The following is a 17088-nucleotide window of genomic DNA, read 5'->3' on the forward strand; positions in this document are numbered from 1 at the left end:
CATTTCTTTTTTAAATTCTCCCTACTTGATCAAATGATACTGCCCAAAATTTTAAAAATAATAAAGTGTTTTAAAATATCCTTTGTTCCTATTAATTGCCTCCTCCACCTTTGATTTCACTCAGACTCTGTGAAACACACCAGGTGAAGCGTCTGTGCTCCAGCCGTGCCCGAGCTGACACCCAGCCTTCCCGTTCAGGTTAACAGGGTACCTGGCAATAAACAACCATTTTCATAAGAGAAACCTACAGTTAACACAGAAGACTATCCTGAAGTCTCTAAATATCCTCTTTTATGTTCTTTATTTAACCTTCATTTAAGAGCCCTTGAAATCCATTCAAGCTTTCCTAAAAGATGGCTAGGGACAACTTGAAACAGACACAATTCTCTAAACTCATTCTTTAAATAAAAAGGTGCATTCTTGCAGGTTCACTAAAGACCACTGGAAGTATACGAAGGGAATAGAATGACTATTTTCAGACAGAAATCTGATATAATCCCAGACAAGCGTCTAGTGTCTAAGTAGAGAAAAACTGTTTCATTGTTTGTTAAAAATTTTTTAAAACTTAAGAAAAACCCTAAATTTTAGCAACTAAGATATACTCTGTATCTGAGCAATTACTATTTGATGTCTGTGCCATATTCATTCTTTTCCACTTTAGAAAATATTAAAATTTGTCGATTTCCTAACACTGCCCTTCAACTCCCTTCTCTGTTAATATAAATATGCATCACTAAGTACCATGCTCTGACTCTACATACCTAAAAAAATGCAGGAGGTGCATTAGTATTTGACCACAGTCCTGGAAATTTCAGTTATAAGCCCCTTGAATCTCAGCTGGAGTATGTGCTAGAACCTTTAATGCTAAAATAAGACTCCAGTAATCAAAAACATTTTTCGATAATAAAAGCAAAATGCACACACACGCTGAAGCAAATATTGAGTTGTTCATTTTAAGACAGTACATTGTACTTACAGGTCACCTCCCCTGCAAGAGTAAAAGACTATGAAAGATGAAAAAGATTACCTCCTGCTTTGATAAATATGCCGTTTTGACACTCTTCTATTTCAATAAGAACAACTCAGAAAAAAAGGCAGATTCATGTGAACTGTCAAGACCAAAATAATTCTTAATGCAGATTACTAAAGTAAGCTGCTGAAAATCCAGACATCTAAAGGGGGATGAAGACTTCCTCAGGCATATGTAAAACTGGCATAATATTCCTTCACAGTATAGGGCATGAGCTTAAAACGTGAATTTTTATGAGGCATTTATGACGTTTTCTTTTACTAAACTAAAATATCAATCAGGGCTATTCAAGTTGCCATAACTTTTCAAAGGGTGCAAAATTTTGGGGATGTAGATTATTGAAGTTATCTTTTTGGTAGTCAATTGGTCCTTTAAAAATATTTCTTTAATTGAGCCTTGGAAATAAGAAAGATTGTGATAATAAACGATTATTATATACCCATCTTACAGATTAAGAAAGTGAGGCTTGGTGAGGTTAAGTTACCCAAAGTCACATAGCTATTAGGAGTATAGAAGAGGGATTTGAGCCCAAGGGTGCATTCACTAGAGTCTGTGCCTTTTCTTTCTTTTTTTTTTTTTTAACCGTGATCCACTCTCTCCTTTGATGCAATGTATCCCCCTCTCCTTTGATATAATCCCCAGCATATGATCAAAAAATGTTACTAAGAAACTAGGGAACTGCTGCAGTGGGTGCAGCAAAACCTAATGCTTCTAATTTATCTGCTTGTCTCAAACAGTATCATCTAAGAAAAATTTTAATTGCTTTTTCTATTTGGTTTACTATTACAGTATTTATTCATTCAACAAATACTCAACAACTCTTCTATGTGCTGTTTTCTAGTATTTTTTTCACTTAAAATATACAGTTTTAAATCAACATTACGGTTAAGCAGATTTTCCACATTATAGAGAGCTTGCCTGATTTTAGAAACACTTGTGTGAGAAACTGCACTCTAAGTTCCAAACAACTCACCTGTAAATAAGCTTTTGGAACATATCCCGTTGGCAAGTGAAGCACTTTCTTTATATTAGTATTCTCTGGATTTACTGAATATTCTTACACTTCTTAAAGGATAGTCAGTAACCATCTTATACAATCAAATGGTTTCTGTAGCTGATCTTGATCATTTCAATAAGATACCTCTTCAGGACTTAGGTTTCTTCTTTTGTCAATTTTAAAAACTGTGTAGTAGATATTAAAATTACTTCACAGTTTAAGACTGTAAATTTTAAAGTACACAAAGCAGAGAATTAGCAGTTAGCCACATAAATTCAAGTAAGCACTGAAGAATGATGCCCATAAAAACATAAACTGTCCTCATGATTTTCATTCTAATTTTAAAAAATATGTATACCAAAAAGACTGGAGCAGAAAGCTTCAGCTCCTTGAAAGTTCTTTTCATTGATGAGATTTTTTAGGATTCTAACTTCAAGGAAATGGACATTTTCCAGCTCCACACTTACATCACCATGTCAATTATGAAGGAGTAAAACTAAAGCATCATGGGTATTCAAGTTTACTTGCCAATAAGCTTAGGAAGAGTATTCCCTAATAATCTCCCAGAAACTCCTGGATTCCACCTGAACGCTATGACTATAAACTATCTTTACTCCAAGTATCTTCTTTTGAAGGAGATCAGCTATACCTTAGATGTGGCAAATGCTAGAAGAATTCTCTGCCTTTTTAGTATCATTTTAAGAAAATGACATCTGTCTTCCTTATTGTAGGTCTCTCATTAAAAATCACTCGTTTCCTGAATCGAGTGTGCAATCATAATTTAGTCTGGATGCTGAATATTCAGTGGATTTAAGAAGAATTTCTTTGAAAATACAACTTTTCTGAAGTTATTGTATTAAAAAGGTCAACCATCTGGGAAGATACAGTTGAGATGGAAGAGTATCCTTTGGAGAGCTGAAAATGTATAAATGTGTTTAAAATGTATCTTGCACTACCTGATTTGGGGTTCCAGTAGAGTTGATAAAGTAATATTCTCTAAACAGTAATGCTAATAATTTCTAATCTTTTTTTAATACAAAATATATTTTTTCTTTTTAAGCATATAAGACCTAGGACCTTATCTCTTCACTTCCTTTTAGTTGTTTACTCACTTAATTTCTTCTCAGATTAGCTACGTACTTCTCGTTTGTGTGAACTTTTTTCAAGTTAGCTAACTTTTCTGTGCCTCAGTTTCTCCACCTGTAAAATGGGAAATAAGAACAGTACCTCATAGTGCTGTTTTGAGAACAGTAGGGTGTTTAGAACACTGCCTGGAACAGAGTGAGTGCCACATAAACACTAGTGAGCCTTATTTATTGATCATCTACTACATGCCGAACAATATAATAGAGGACATAGAGCAGAAATAGCCATGAACAAACCAGCATAAATATATAATGTGATAAGTGCTTGAGCGAAAATAAAGCAGAGTTAAGAGTGTAGAGAATGGTACAGATATTATCTTTATATAGGGAGGTCAGAAGAGCCTCTCAGATAAAGACATTTTTTGGCCCAACCTAAAGCAAGTGAGAGCAAGGGATGTGGATACCTGGGCCAATGAGAACCTCAGGCAGAGAGAAGATAAAGAACCAAGGCCTTGATGTCAGGGGGTGCTGAGCAGGTATGATGAACAAGGAGGATAGGGTGGCCGGAATAGAGACAATAGGCAGAGATGGTAGGAGGAGAAGTCCAAGAGACTGAGGGTGGGGAGGAGAAGAGGACTTGTCTCAGAGGACCTTGTTTGCCAGGTTAGAGACTTTGGATTTTGTCTTGGTGAGACAAGAAGTCTCTGGAGGGCTTTGACAGAGCAGTGACATGAGGAGGGGAAACAGATAGGAGCCTGCCACGCTAGTCAAGACAGTGGATGATGGTGGCGTGGATCACGTGGCCAATGTAGAACTAGTTCAATAATTCCAATATGCTGCTCCACTCTCCATTTTCCTTAAAAATATCCCTTTAACTGGCATTTATTGCACATCTACTAAGTAAGGCTTTGGGCTGGGCCATTTTACAGATGTTAACTCTACCCTAGTGTGCAGACCCTATGATAAAATATATTAAAGCTCCAAGAAAGTTTGAAATCATCTATTGCAACCTCATTATTTTACAGATGTGGAAATAGAAACCCAGAGAGATTAGATGATTTATCCAAAATCATATACCTCGTTAGGTCAAGAGAAGGGCCCAGGACTCAGTTTTCCTTACTTTACAGAAGAGGACACATTCAAAACCAGCGGTTCTACTAACTTACAAAGATAACTTATGGTGCCCTTATTTATTCCCCTTCGCCTCTTCTGATTTAAAAATAACGACACAAAACTTCTTTCAAACATGTCCTCATTAGGTCAATGTTTATGAGAATCATTTCTAAAATGAGCATTTTTGAAGTTTCTAAAATAACTCTTTGCCTTAGGAACTCTATATAAATGACTATTGCCATAATCTATTGACGGGCAGTTCTGCAAATCTACCACTGGTAGAAAAACCACCGACCTTCTCTAGTTATTTTAGTATGCCAATCTCTTACCAAAATAACTCCTGTAGATTAAAAACAGTATCTGTCAGATTGAGAGGATGGGCTCAGTCTGCCTGACCGATAATTGGCAATTCCAACAACTTAGTACACTGCCTGTTCCCAGGGAAAGGAAGACATGGCATAGAGTCGTTCTTGGGACAAATAAAGGATCTAGAATTGTGAATGGTATTTTATTTTTAATGTAAACAGGAAACTTCATGAGGTATTTCCAACTACTGTATTTTCTTAATTTTGTATAACTTGGAGAAATTAAGAAGGAAATAAAGCTTGTTGAAGATAAAGCAGAACTTGATGAGAACACTCTGATCTGTGTCCTGAGTCTAAGTGATGAGGTGGACTTCCTGTTATGAACTATTCCTCTTCCCTTCCCCCCCAGTTCAAGCTTGTATCTGACTTTCAGTCCTCTGCAGTCACCCCTGAGCTTAAGCCTTCCTCCGGCACCTTGAAGCAGGACTGTCAAAAGGCTATAGCTTTCATTTTTCTCTTGGAAAACTTGGAAGAGATTTTAAGGCCTTGAGGAGCTGAAATCTACCCCTGGCCTAGTAAGGACGTTTTATAAAACTGACAAGTGGGCAGTCAGGCTGGCTCCTGAGATCAGCAGTAGGGCTCCATGTAATGTAATGAGTGGGAAAAGAGCCATTTCCCAATCATCTTGTTCATTCCACGCACATTAGGAAAGAGGAAAATTCAACTGAGGGCCAATTCTCCCCTAAGAATCCTTTAGTTTAATTATGACCACAGTATATGAAACGTCTGTAAGACGACCACAGTATATGAAACGTCTGTAAGACGTCCACTCTCAGCAGTGAAAGGAAGAGAGGAAACCCTTTCCCTACTAAAAAGACAGGGAAGGATGCTCTTATGGTTCTAAAACATGGTTGAAAATTCAATTTAACCGATGACCAGGCCACTGCGCTTCTTGTAAATGAACGTCTTTTTGCTGCTAATTTTGTGCTATTTTACCTTTCATTAAAAGAAGTAATTCAGGTTAAACTCAGCTGAACAGCAAAAAGCTCTTGATATTTTGAAGCATTTTGAACAATTACTTTGACAGGAGCCCTTGACAGTTAAATGACTCCGTTAAATGAATGTTATAGAAGACACATAATGATTTTTAGTGAAATATTGAATTTAACCACAAATGAGGAAAAACCAGTCATAAGCACTATGGGTGTATTTGAATAATAACATCTTGCTTATGAACCTCAATGGATTCTATAATTTCTAATAATCATGCAATCAGCTAGTTAGCTAGTGAGTATGTTTCCCATCTTCGTGCCCTCTATTCATTTTTGCTTTTGGCTTTTGTTGCTGTTTGTTAATCTGAGAAACCATGTGAAAGTTTTGAAACTGGTAATAATATCCTCTTACATCAGTATGATATTTTAGAGTTAGGCAGTTAATGAGTCTCTGTCCCACAGCTGAAGTCTTCCTTTTTCCTTTTTCTCCTTTGCTGAATGAGATTCTTTCACAAAGTAAAAAATCAGCAAAAGGCAAGAGCCTGCTGCCTGAGAACATGTGAATTCACTGTATGCTAGTGTTTCCTCCATCCACGGGACTCAATATTCCTTTTCTTATTTTATGGATCGAACGTGAGATACTATCGAGACTTTTACATGTTTCTTCATGACTAGCGACTGAAATATGTACTGAAATAATAAAACTGGTGCTGTTCAATTTCCTTCTTAAATTCAATTCCAATAAGTGAGAGTGCCCTTGTGATGGGGAAATCCGGCTTATTAGAAAACTCTGTTTTCTGGAGAAGAAGAGGAGCTAGAAATCCTTGTAGACTTAAAACATGTGGGTGAGGAGAGGTGGGGGAGGACACTGGGATTGAAGAAATGAATCAGAAAACCAGGAACGTTCTTTATCTCGTTTGCCTGGCAGGCGGAGGTGACAAGCAGCTCAGCACACTGGGAGGCCCCGCCTGGCTCTGCACTTCCTGATTCTTCCAAGCAGGTGAGGTCCAACCTCCCCTACGTTCCCACGGCTCCCTGCACTCATCGGCATTCAGCAACTGTCTATTTCCACTTTCACTGCCTACTTAAATGTCTGCTCCCCACTAGACAGTCACTCCTTGAGGACAGGGAGTGTCTTTTCATCTTGCATCCCCCAAATTTCTGAGCCATGATAAGCTGGTCAGTAAATGTACTTCTGAACAAAGTACTTTTAACATTTAACTCCTTCAGCTGACAGTCAAAACACGTGGGAAAGGCCAGATAGCTTAAATATCTGATACTAGTTAAAGGCAAGTCCAGATACACAGCAAGCTGCCTAAATTAGGTATTTCCTATAACCCTGCTAACTCAACTGTGGGCCATAGACCAGCAGCAGTGGCATCACCGGGGAGCTTTCCAAATACCACATCTCGGGCCCCACCCCAGGCCCCCTGAATCAGAATCTGCATTATAACAAGATCCCCAGGTGACCTGTGCACAGTGAAGTTTGAGAAGCATTTACCTAGAATACATGCCCAGTATGATGCCTGAAGAAGTAATGGTGTGTAAGATGGAGAAAAAACCAAGATACTTCTTCACGCTCTTTCCTGTTTAAAGACACAGCTGCTCTTAATAATTGTCTTTTCTCCTTGGTGCAAAGCGAGTATTTATCATCAGCTTGCTGACATTTGCAGGAGTTTTGGCTTTCTCCAACTGAAAATGTGGATGATTGAAAGGATATTGCTGACACCTGAATGAGAAATCCAACGACTCCAAGCTATGTAAATTTAATTATTTCCTTTAATTCTTTTTTCAGGAATCTCTTTTTCTTTTCCTGAGCTTTGGAGAAGTCCTAGCCATTTTCATTTAAAAGAAATACAAGTCAGCAGTGGTTCACTGAACAGGCTGACACGCAATTTCATAGGGGGAGAGGCGCTGTGTGTTTAATCTAATTTGTGCTCTCAATTCCCAGCTAATGTATCTAGGGATCCTGATGTATGCATGTACAAGGAGACATGTATAATGCAGAGTCCAGTTCTCTGCAGTTCTCTGAAACACGGCTAAAAAATCAGTCTGGGTTCTTGCAGCTGCCCTACAACATGATAAATCTCTGTATACTCACAGATGTAGAAATATTCCCGGCCTGGTCTGAATTCAAATCCTAGGGAAAAGGGTGTGAAGAGCTGGAATTTTTCAGAGAACTTCAGTGGTCCGTTTGGAGAGTGAGGCCGGTTACATTCCCATCTCTTGAACCCTTTGGAAGTATGGTCGCAGGCACTGTAGCCATCAAAGTTCACCATGTAGAGGACATAACGCTCAGTCTTATCTTCCGGGACTGAGTCCTCATAGTGAGGGCAGAACACATCCAGGTAGTCATTGATACAGACGTCAATGTGGTAGTCACCCCTCTGGAATCTGTTGGAAGAAGAAAAAGATAGGATTATTCATAGAGGAAAGGCTTCCTGCTTGGAATCAGTGGTTGAACCCATTAATAACGCTCAGGCTAAAGATGTATTATGGTAAGTTTTTATTCGGTGCCGTATGATTTGAGGCGTGGTTTGAACTGTTGCTGTTCCGAATCTAAATAACAGCATGCCATTTTACAGAGGAATTCTACTACCGTTGTTTCAAAGTACCCCACCAATGGAGTGCTTCACTTTCATTTTAAGTATTAAAGGTACTGATTTGCTGTTTCCCTTTCATTGTTAAAATCAGAGTTTTCACATTTCTAAAGTAGTGTTTCATTTCATAAATGTTTTTGAATAAATGAGTAAGAAATTTAAAGAATAAATGAGTTGTATTTGTTATAACTGAGACCATTCTTAATTTCCTATGCAACTGTGGACAAGTAGAGTGATAAAATTGAGAGAATTAGAATCATAAAATTTAAAAGTTGAAAAGCAAATTCCTGGAACAACACCTCCACTTTAGAGGAAAAGAAAACCCGAAGGCATAATGATGAAGCAATGAGCCACTGAGCTAGACCTGGAACCAAGACTTAGGATCCTAGATAGGTGTTTCCCTTAGTAAATCTGCTTTTGTCACAAACTCGTTTTAGCCAATCTCTGTTTTGATGCCCTCGCCCTTTCCCTATTAAATTGAAACCATCTAGGTCGAATGACTTTTCTGCCCATTTCTTTCACTTTCATAGGTTGTGTTCTAGGGCTGGACTGAGGAGTAGAGAAAGTAAGAAGTCAGATGAAAACAGCAAAACCACGGCCACTTCATCCTGAAAGGGTTAAATGTGTGCACACAAACACACCACTGCCCACATCACAGTGTCTGCTTCAATTCTTATCTTGAAAAAGTTTTGCTTATTTGTTTTAACTAATGTGCCTTTCCCCATCAACTGAACAGTTTTTCCCAGGACCCAGTGGTGTGTGAAACAGGAATTGTTATGTACACAACTTTCCAAAATCAGAGAGGAAAAGCCTACAAAACACTTTTGTTTTTAGCTGGTGAGGAAATTCTTCTCTGAGCCCTTAGGAGGGTCATCACAAAACTATGTCACTGCTGAAATACAATGCCCATAAAGTCATAAAGTCTTCAAGTCAGACAGTCTCAGGGAGAACACTTCCCAGTGACGGTGAGCTAGTCTATTCTATCTTTGGACATCTCTAAATGTTAGCAAGTTTCTTCTTATATTGAACATAAATCTACTTCTGTGTAATTTCCATCCAGTGATCCTACTTCTGCTGCCTGAAATTACAAAGAGCAAATCTAATTCCTCTTCCACCAGGTAGTACATAAAACATTCGGAGATGTCAGCTGTATCTCTCTGTATCTTCCTTTCTCCAGACTTGAAAATCCCGATTCCTTTGGTTATTTCTGGTATAGTTTCCAGACTCCTCATCATACTAGTATTTTGACCCTCTTCACATCTTCTAGTTTCCCAGTGTTCTCCTTAAAAGGCAGCACCCAAACATAACAAGGACCTCTGACAGGTTGTTGTGAATACTACCTTTGCTCTGGATGCTAAATATTCATTGACAAAGTCGAGAGTCCCTTCTGAAATACACCGTGGTAAAAGTGGAAGAGCTACTTATTTTGAGTGAGTAGAACTAGATCTGCTGCTGGTTGAGTAGGAGAGTCATAAGCCATCCTGAGCCTCAGTTTCCTCACATGTTAAGTAGAATAATAATGAGAATCTTCCTTGCTGACCTCACACGGCTGCTTCAAGCCTCAGATGAGGAAATGTATGAAAAGCACACGTGAATATAAAGCACTGTTACTATTAACAGGATATATTAAAATGGGTAAGTAACAAAGTATTACTTTTTAAACAATGGCAGTAAGAGCATACAACAGAAATAAAAATAATCCCCAGGTTTCCCTTTTTAAAAATCCCAGAAGAAAGGAAATCATATAAAAATCCTAAATTCTGTCCTCAAATATCAAATGATCCCCAGAAACTTCACTTGCTCTGTGCTTTTGAAAAGCAGCATGTTGATTTATGCAAGAGAAATAAGGAAAGATGATCAGATCACTTCTCAGTTAGAGGATCTCAAAATACATAACCATTTTTAAAAACAAGAAAACCCTCAGAAGTATTTATTTCTTTATATTTACAGTGATGACGAAACCAGGTTTTCTTTTTCTTCATTACTGGCAGACAACGATTTGTCAAGATACAAGGAAAGCCTGTGTTGCTTTGAAAAGATTTTTGAACATCAAGGTAACATCACTGCCAAAGTACAAAGAAAAGACACTGCAACGTTCAGATAAAAGGGTGCTGGGCTGTGAATCATCAGCCCTCAGAGTAGGCTGACAGTTCTGGCTGAGAGCCAGACAAGAACTGCAGCAGAAGGCAATGCCCAGATGCACTTTATATTATTATATTATTATTATAGATTTTAAAGACGTGCAAGGGGGAAGTTTTTCCTTTCCCTAAGTGTCACTCATCTTAGCTTCTACTGGCACTGGACACTGCTTAAAAGTGAAAACTAAGAAAACTGCCACTGTCTGGATCCATTCGGTTATTGCTTTATTCTACAAATTGTCATAGTTTTTTGGTGCCTCAAGTTTAGCTACCCTTCTTCTAAATTTTTATCCCTGTTAATTCTGCTATAATTTTAATAAAGCAAACCATGAGACTGAAGACCCATTTTACATTGGGTTGACCAGTTATCCTTTTCTGGTGACAATTTACTTTGTGTGGGGTGTTAAGTGAATCACCGTAGAGCCAATTTTAAACATGAGATTGTCCCAGCACTTAACGCTTATACCCTTCTATGCACATGACAAAGAAATGATTATGATTTACCATAGAATCAACGTACACTTCTGTTTCAGATATTCAACTTGCATAAATTATTTTACTAATGTAAATTTCAAAGAATGGACAATGTGAACATAAAAACAGTGACCAATTGGAACTCATAAAAGGCATCTGTATAATGTAGCTAAGTACAATCCAAAGAAAGGTTGAGCGTTAGATAGTCTAAGACTATCCCAAATTATGCTCTTTGACTACAAAGTCACACTGAATCATTCTTTTCTGGCCTTACTGTGAAGAAGCACATATGTATGGCTAATATTATTGAGTGGTTATTATGTTACATTCATTATCTCAATTTAATCTCCATCACAACGCCACAGAATAAACACTATTAGTATACTCAGTTAGAGATGAGGAAACTGAGATTAAGAAGTCAAGGGCTTCCCTGGTGGCACAGTGGTTGAGAATCTGCCTGCCAATGCAGGGCACACGGGTTCGAGCCCTGGTCTGGGAAGATCCCACATGCCGCGGAGCGACTAGACCCGTGAGCCACAACTACTGAGCCTGCGCGTCTGGAGCCTGTGCTCCGCGACAAGAGAGGCCACGATAGTGAGAGGCCCGCGCACCGCGATGAAGAGTAGCCCCCCACTTGCCGCAACTAGAGAAAGCCCTCGCACAGAAACGAAGACCCAACACTGCCATAAATAAATAAATAAATAAAATTTAAAAAAAAAAAAAAAAAAAAAAAGAAGTCAAGCAACGTGCCCAGTGTGACAGGAGTAATAAAAGGTGGAGGCAGAATTCAAACCCAAGCAGTCTGACCTCAGAACTGAGATTTAATTGCTCAAGTCAAGTTCTTAGGTCCACTCTGTATTTCGCCAGTGGGATGATTCTCATTCTTGATGGGGTTTCAGTTCTCTCCTACATTCACTCATGCAACAAATATTTGCCATGTCCAGGATCTGCTATTTTATGGCTTTACGTCTGTTGTCACATGAAATCCTCATTGGGTAGTTATAATTAGTTTCATTATACCAATGAGAAAATGACATTCAGAGAAGTTGTTACCCACTTAGTTCAATTTTTTTCCATAGGAAATAAGTAGCAGAGTTAGGATTTCAACCCCAGTCTGATGGCTTCTGAAGCATATATACTTTCCTCCTAACCATAATGGCCCAAAGCTTTACTGACTGTAATTCCCCTCATCCTGTTTACACTGATCTTCTAGGAAAGTCTGCTGCAAGGGGTCCTGGCCCTTCTCTCTTCCTCACTAGGTTGAGCCTAAACTCCTGCACTGAAAGCAGAAGGGTGCATCAAAATCTGAATAAGCCTCAGATCACAGGGTTAGCTCCTGACTCATGCACATCATTCCAACCTTTCACAGGATAAAGTGCTTTTAGGCTCTGTAGCCATTCACAAGAAGGGAACTTTTTTTTTTTTTCCCCATCAGGAAACTTTCACGAGCTTTAGTTCATATTAAATGAGCAAATTCACCTCTAGGAAGAATGATTCCACATGCCAATATTTACAAATTTCATGGGTAGCCCGCCCCTGCTTTGACACATTTGTAAATTTCTGGGAAATTTTCTTATAAATATCTCCTCTTTACTCCTAATCTTTAATTCCATCTATTGTATCTGTGGTTCTCTACCTCTCTGAAACCATTGCATATTATGAACTGTAGGAATTTCTGGCTGCATACCAACACGCCAACAATAATTACAATACAATCTCTACTAAATTATCACAGTGGTTTACAACGTAAAAGCAGGCATGGTTGCCACACTTAGAAAAGTGACTGCGTTTGAGTAAAATGATTACCACTCTGCCTGTGTTCTCACAATACAAGTCCCAAGTGCCAGGAAACATCTCATATGCATAGAGTGATGGCCCTTGTCCTCCACTGGGTTGCACAGCTACTCAGGTCAGTGTTCCATATAACACGATGACAAGAACACATTGTGTACATTTATCAAAATGTGGCAGTAGGCTGGTTGAGAATGTCATATATATTGTGAAAGGATCATTTTAATTAAGAAGAATAAAATTCAGTACGGCAACTAATTCTTCGTAATCAGTTCAACTACTAAAACTGAATTATGCACTTTATGATTGTTTTGATGACCCAGAGGCTGCCTGAAGGGTTGGATAAAAAATACAGTTTGGGGCTACCGACAGCAAACAACAACAACTAAAGGTGGGATTTGAGCTACAAAGTCTCTATGCAGACATGTGTTTTTGTCTTAGTTTGTCTTCAGTGTTTACCTGATGACATTCCACAGCTAAATACAGTTTTTATTATAAATTTAAACTACTATTAATATCTCTTTCCTTATATAACCTGTCTGGAGAAAGTGAATCATGGATTGACTATTGGAATTCAAGTGAAATCAAGACGACAAAGGTGAAGTAAGAGTTGACAGGCTGTCTGGGACTTCCCTGTGGCGCAGTGGTTAAGAATTCACCTGTCAATGCAGGGGACATGGGTTTGAGCCCTGGTTGGGGAAGATCCCACATGCCGCGGAGCAACTAAGCCCGTGCGCCACAACTACTGAGCCTGCGTACCACAACTACTGAGCCCGCGCACCACAACTACTGAGCCCGTGAGCCACAACTACTGAGGCCACGTGCCGCAACCACTGAAGCCCGCGCACCTAGAGCCCATGCTCCACAAGAGAAGCCACCGCACTGAGAAGCCCACGCACCGCAACAAAGAGTAGCCCCCGCTCGCCACAACTAGAGAAAGCCCGTGGGCAGCAACAAAGACCCAACGCAGCCAAAAATAAATAAATAAATTTATAAAAAAAAAAAAAAAAAGAGTTGACAGGCCGTCTTTGCATTTAGTTATCAACAATGTGCCCCCAAGTTTCTACTGAGACAGGGACCAAAACATTGTTTCATGACCATAGTTAACCTGATCCGTAGGACTCTGCTCCTAACTAACTAGTTTATTTTCAAACTTGGGTCGCTCCACTGGGGACATCTAGTACTTGAACACTCCAGTCCTTGACCTCAAGTGGAAGTTCTCTACTCTGATCTCGGTTCCTCTTTGCTTTGGCAAGGAGACATCACCTAGCTTTCTTTCTCAATGGATAGTTTTTCACGTCATTGACCTTACTTCCTCCTCTATCACCATATGCTCTCGTGGTGTGGAGACTGACAGCTGGGAGGCCGAGTTCACAGGACACACAGGCAGTGCCCTGGGCTCAGGCTGCAGAGAAGCAGCGCCATCATCATCATCCTTCTCTGAGTTCATCTTTAGCCACTTTCCCCTGCAGTGTTCCTCCTCTCATTCCATCCCTCATTTGCTAAGGCCAAAATACATTTCATTTTAGTAGCTGGAAAAGGAAGGGTACGGTGCATATTTAAAACGTTCCAAATTGGCCTTCAGCATATGTTGCTGGCACAGCAGAGAGCCTGCTTCCAGGGAAATACGTACTGAGGTATTTTATCAAGCAGCTCCTGAGTGAAGTTTCTTTACTCCATAAATAGAGAAACAGCGTTACTGAAAGGAGACAGTGCTTATGAGAGGTTAGGAAGCTGTGAGGCACTTTCTTCCCCTTTTCATGTAATGTTTTAAAGGACTCAATGATGAAAATGCTATTTCTCATCAACTGGAGAGTTGATTATTACATTTTAAATGTATTTTAATCTGTCAAGGAGGTGATTGTTTTAATATTCCTATCTGAACAGAACTACACTGTCACGTCTTTAATTACAAGGCAACTTATTATACCACATTCTGAAATTGAAATGTAACAGAAGGATGATTTATGGTCAAAGATTAAGCAAATTTATCAGCTCAGGGTTCCTCCCAAATTTTAAACTAAATCTAAAGTGAATATGTCTTGACAGCACAGTCTTTCAATTCTATTACAGATTTAAAGGCTAATTTCAGAATAAGATGTCTTTTTAACCAGAAGAATTTCTCATTTGTCCTGAAGGGCCTAATGGGTCCAGCAACAGACACAGGATTTGTTTTATAAATACGTTTTGGGAGGAGATGGGCAGGACGGCAGTCTCTGTTGCGTTGCATAACACGTCTCTTCTTGTCTCCTTCTGTTATTCCTTTCAGCACAGAATGCAAGCCTTATGGCTTCCAGATCCTAAATCTGAAGATGCTCTTTTTTTTTTTTTTTTTTTTCCAGCAGAGGTTAAAGCGAGAAATACAAACAGCAAAAATCAAACTTGGGGTAGATAAATCATATTAGCATCAGTGGGGGATGAAGAAAGACTTGTTTTGCTGAGTTTAAATGTTCCCTCTCTCTCACAGGCTGAAATATGCCAACCTTTCAAATATATTGGTCATTGACCTTTGTTTCCAGTTCTGAGACAGTCAGAGTCATAGACAGTTTCACTGTTACCAGGCCAGTTGTTAAGGCTGAATGAGGTGTAGTACATGGTGACCAAAACCCACCATTTCAGGCAGCCCAATCCAGCTCTTCCAGGCTCTAGAACATACCAAGAATGACTAAAATTCCCATAAAAGTGAAGATTTACAAGTGTAAAAAAAACCTACTCAAGGATGAATTTCAAAGATATCTCCTACATATTCTTTTGCAGTTGAAAGGCTGTAGGCTACAACACACACTTTCATTCAACAAAGCACATGATACTGACAAAACATTTAGAACCCAGAGTTGGTGCTCTGCTTATCCATTAATGAAAATTAGAATAAAGTTCTTACACATGCAAGTTGGAAGAAAGGAAATAAATGTTGTAGTAATCACAAATTCTGCAGCATGAGAGCTTTGTCTTCAATTTAATAACTGTTGGTGATGAGAATAGGATGTAATTTACTTAGCCAGATATTTAGAATTTATTAGTGGTCTAGTATACTAACCTGTCCTTTTTTTTCTCTCTGTGTGTGTGTGTGTGTGTGTGTGCGCGCGTGCTTTAAAAGCAAGTGGTTTAAAAATTCCTCCATTAACATTAATTAGTCATCTCAGATAGATGGATAGACATCTCAAATACCTTGTGTTATTGCTTTTCTAGTTCAAGTCACATCAGGCTGAATGACTTTTTAAAATTGATATCTCCCAGGAGGAGTACCTGTTTCAAATACAGGGCCCACAAAATGTTCTCTCCTCCAGTGTTTTAACTCATTTGGAGTTTGTTTTATTAGCCTGACTGAGGAGCTCCAAAGGAAACAAAGCATTAAATTGGCGGAGCCTAAACAAGACTTTCCTTCAGGAAGGGACCCGGAGCTCTGGGTGACAGTCTAATTGCTTCTAAGCCCCCAAAGAGGCCTCGGGCTTGGAGTAAGAATGTGTCAACGTCAACAGGCTAAATCAGCCAAAGAATTAAGCAGGCAGAGTTCCACACACCCGACACATCGCAGACCACTGCAAATGGTTTTCAAAAAGGGATTAAAATAAAATAAAGAATTATTGTCTGGCAATCAGTGTATGGCCTCACAGAGGTCACTTCCACAAGGCAAAACAGGCTCCTTCTTGACTCCTGCTGGCCAGGAGCTTCCTGACGAAGCTGCCCTTCATGCCCCAAGTTATCCAGAGTTTTACATCATGTCAAGCACACGGAACAGAGCAGCTGAAACACACACACAGATCCAAAGGCAGATGCGGGAAATCACTGACCTGGTTATCCAGCCCCTGTCCTAGGAGAACAGGATTCAACAAACTGATTCTGTTCTGAGGATGCAGGAGGTGGGGAGTCAATCAAACAAATAAGCCACCTGCCAAACTGCTTACATACGTGTAGCCCTTTTGTATCCTACGAGGATGGAGTTACCCAGCAGAATTTCAGGTTATTCCTAGTTTCAAAATTAAGAACAATAACCAAAGAGATATAGTAAATGTCCTTCCTATTAACCACCTCAAATAATGATTTCGTAGTTCTTACGTACTGCTGTACAAGCAGTAAATTAAATATTTGTATTATGGCTTGATGATAACCTATTGGAATCATTACCATCTAAGTCTGAAATTTGGCCCCGACTTTTCAAAAACTGGGTGGGTGTTCGAGATCTACATGGCGTGGAACTACTGTCTATTAGTTTATTGTTAAACAAAAAACAAGCTGGAAGAAAGGAAACAGATGTTTTATGGCTTTCTTTTATGTTTGATCTTCACAGGACCAGGGTAAGCAAATATCTTGCAACGCTAGGGCACAATAATGGTAATAGTGTTTTATACAAAGCTTTAGGATGCAAAGCAGAAACTGTTGCTGTTTCTATGCAAATTGGCACGTGAGAAGTAGTTATTTTTATTTGGTATGGTTAGGACCTTGTGAGCAGTTGGATACAAATCTGGAACCAGGCATGAGGCTAAGGTGAGAGAGAATTGATCTAGAGTCATTAGAAATTAGGTGGTGGGTAGAGCCATAGAAAATATTGAATTCATTCAAGGT

The 17088-nt window shown here is 39.1% G+C and overlaps 1 protein-coding gene across 2 annotated transcripts in view; it reads right to left on the minus strand.

The window, feature by feature from the left end:
* Positions 1-17088, minus strand: part of EFNA5 (ephrin A5) — a 278192-nt gene that overhangs the window by 40389 nt on the left and 220715 nt on the right. For both annotated transcript variants that reach the window (XM_028169011.2, XM_007192138.3), the window contains exon 2: positions 7624-7916. In XM_028169011.2, the coding sequence (XP_028024812.2) occupies positions 7624-7916 (293 nt within the window). The remainder of the gene's footprint in view (positions 1-7623; positions 7917-17088) is intronic.

The sequence above is a fragment of the Balaenoptera acutorostrata genome, chromosome 2 (genome assembly GCF_949987535.1).
Source record: "Balaenoptera acutorostrata chromosome 2, mBalAcu1.1, whole genome shotgun sequence".
NCBI classification, from domain to species: Eukaryota; Metazoa; Chordata; class Mammalia; order Artiodactyla; family Balaenopteridae; genus Balaenoptera; species Balaenoptera acutorostrata.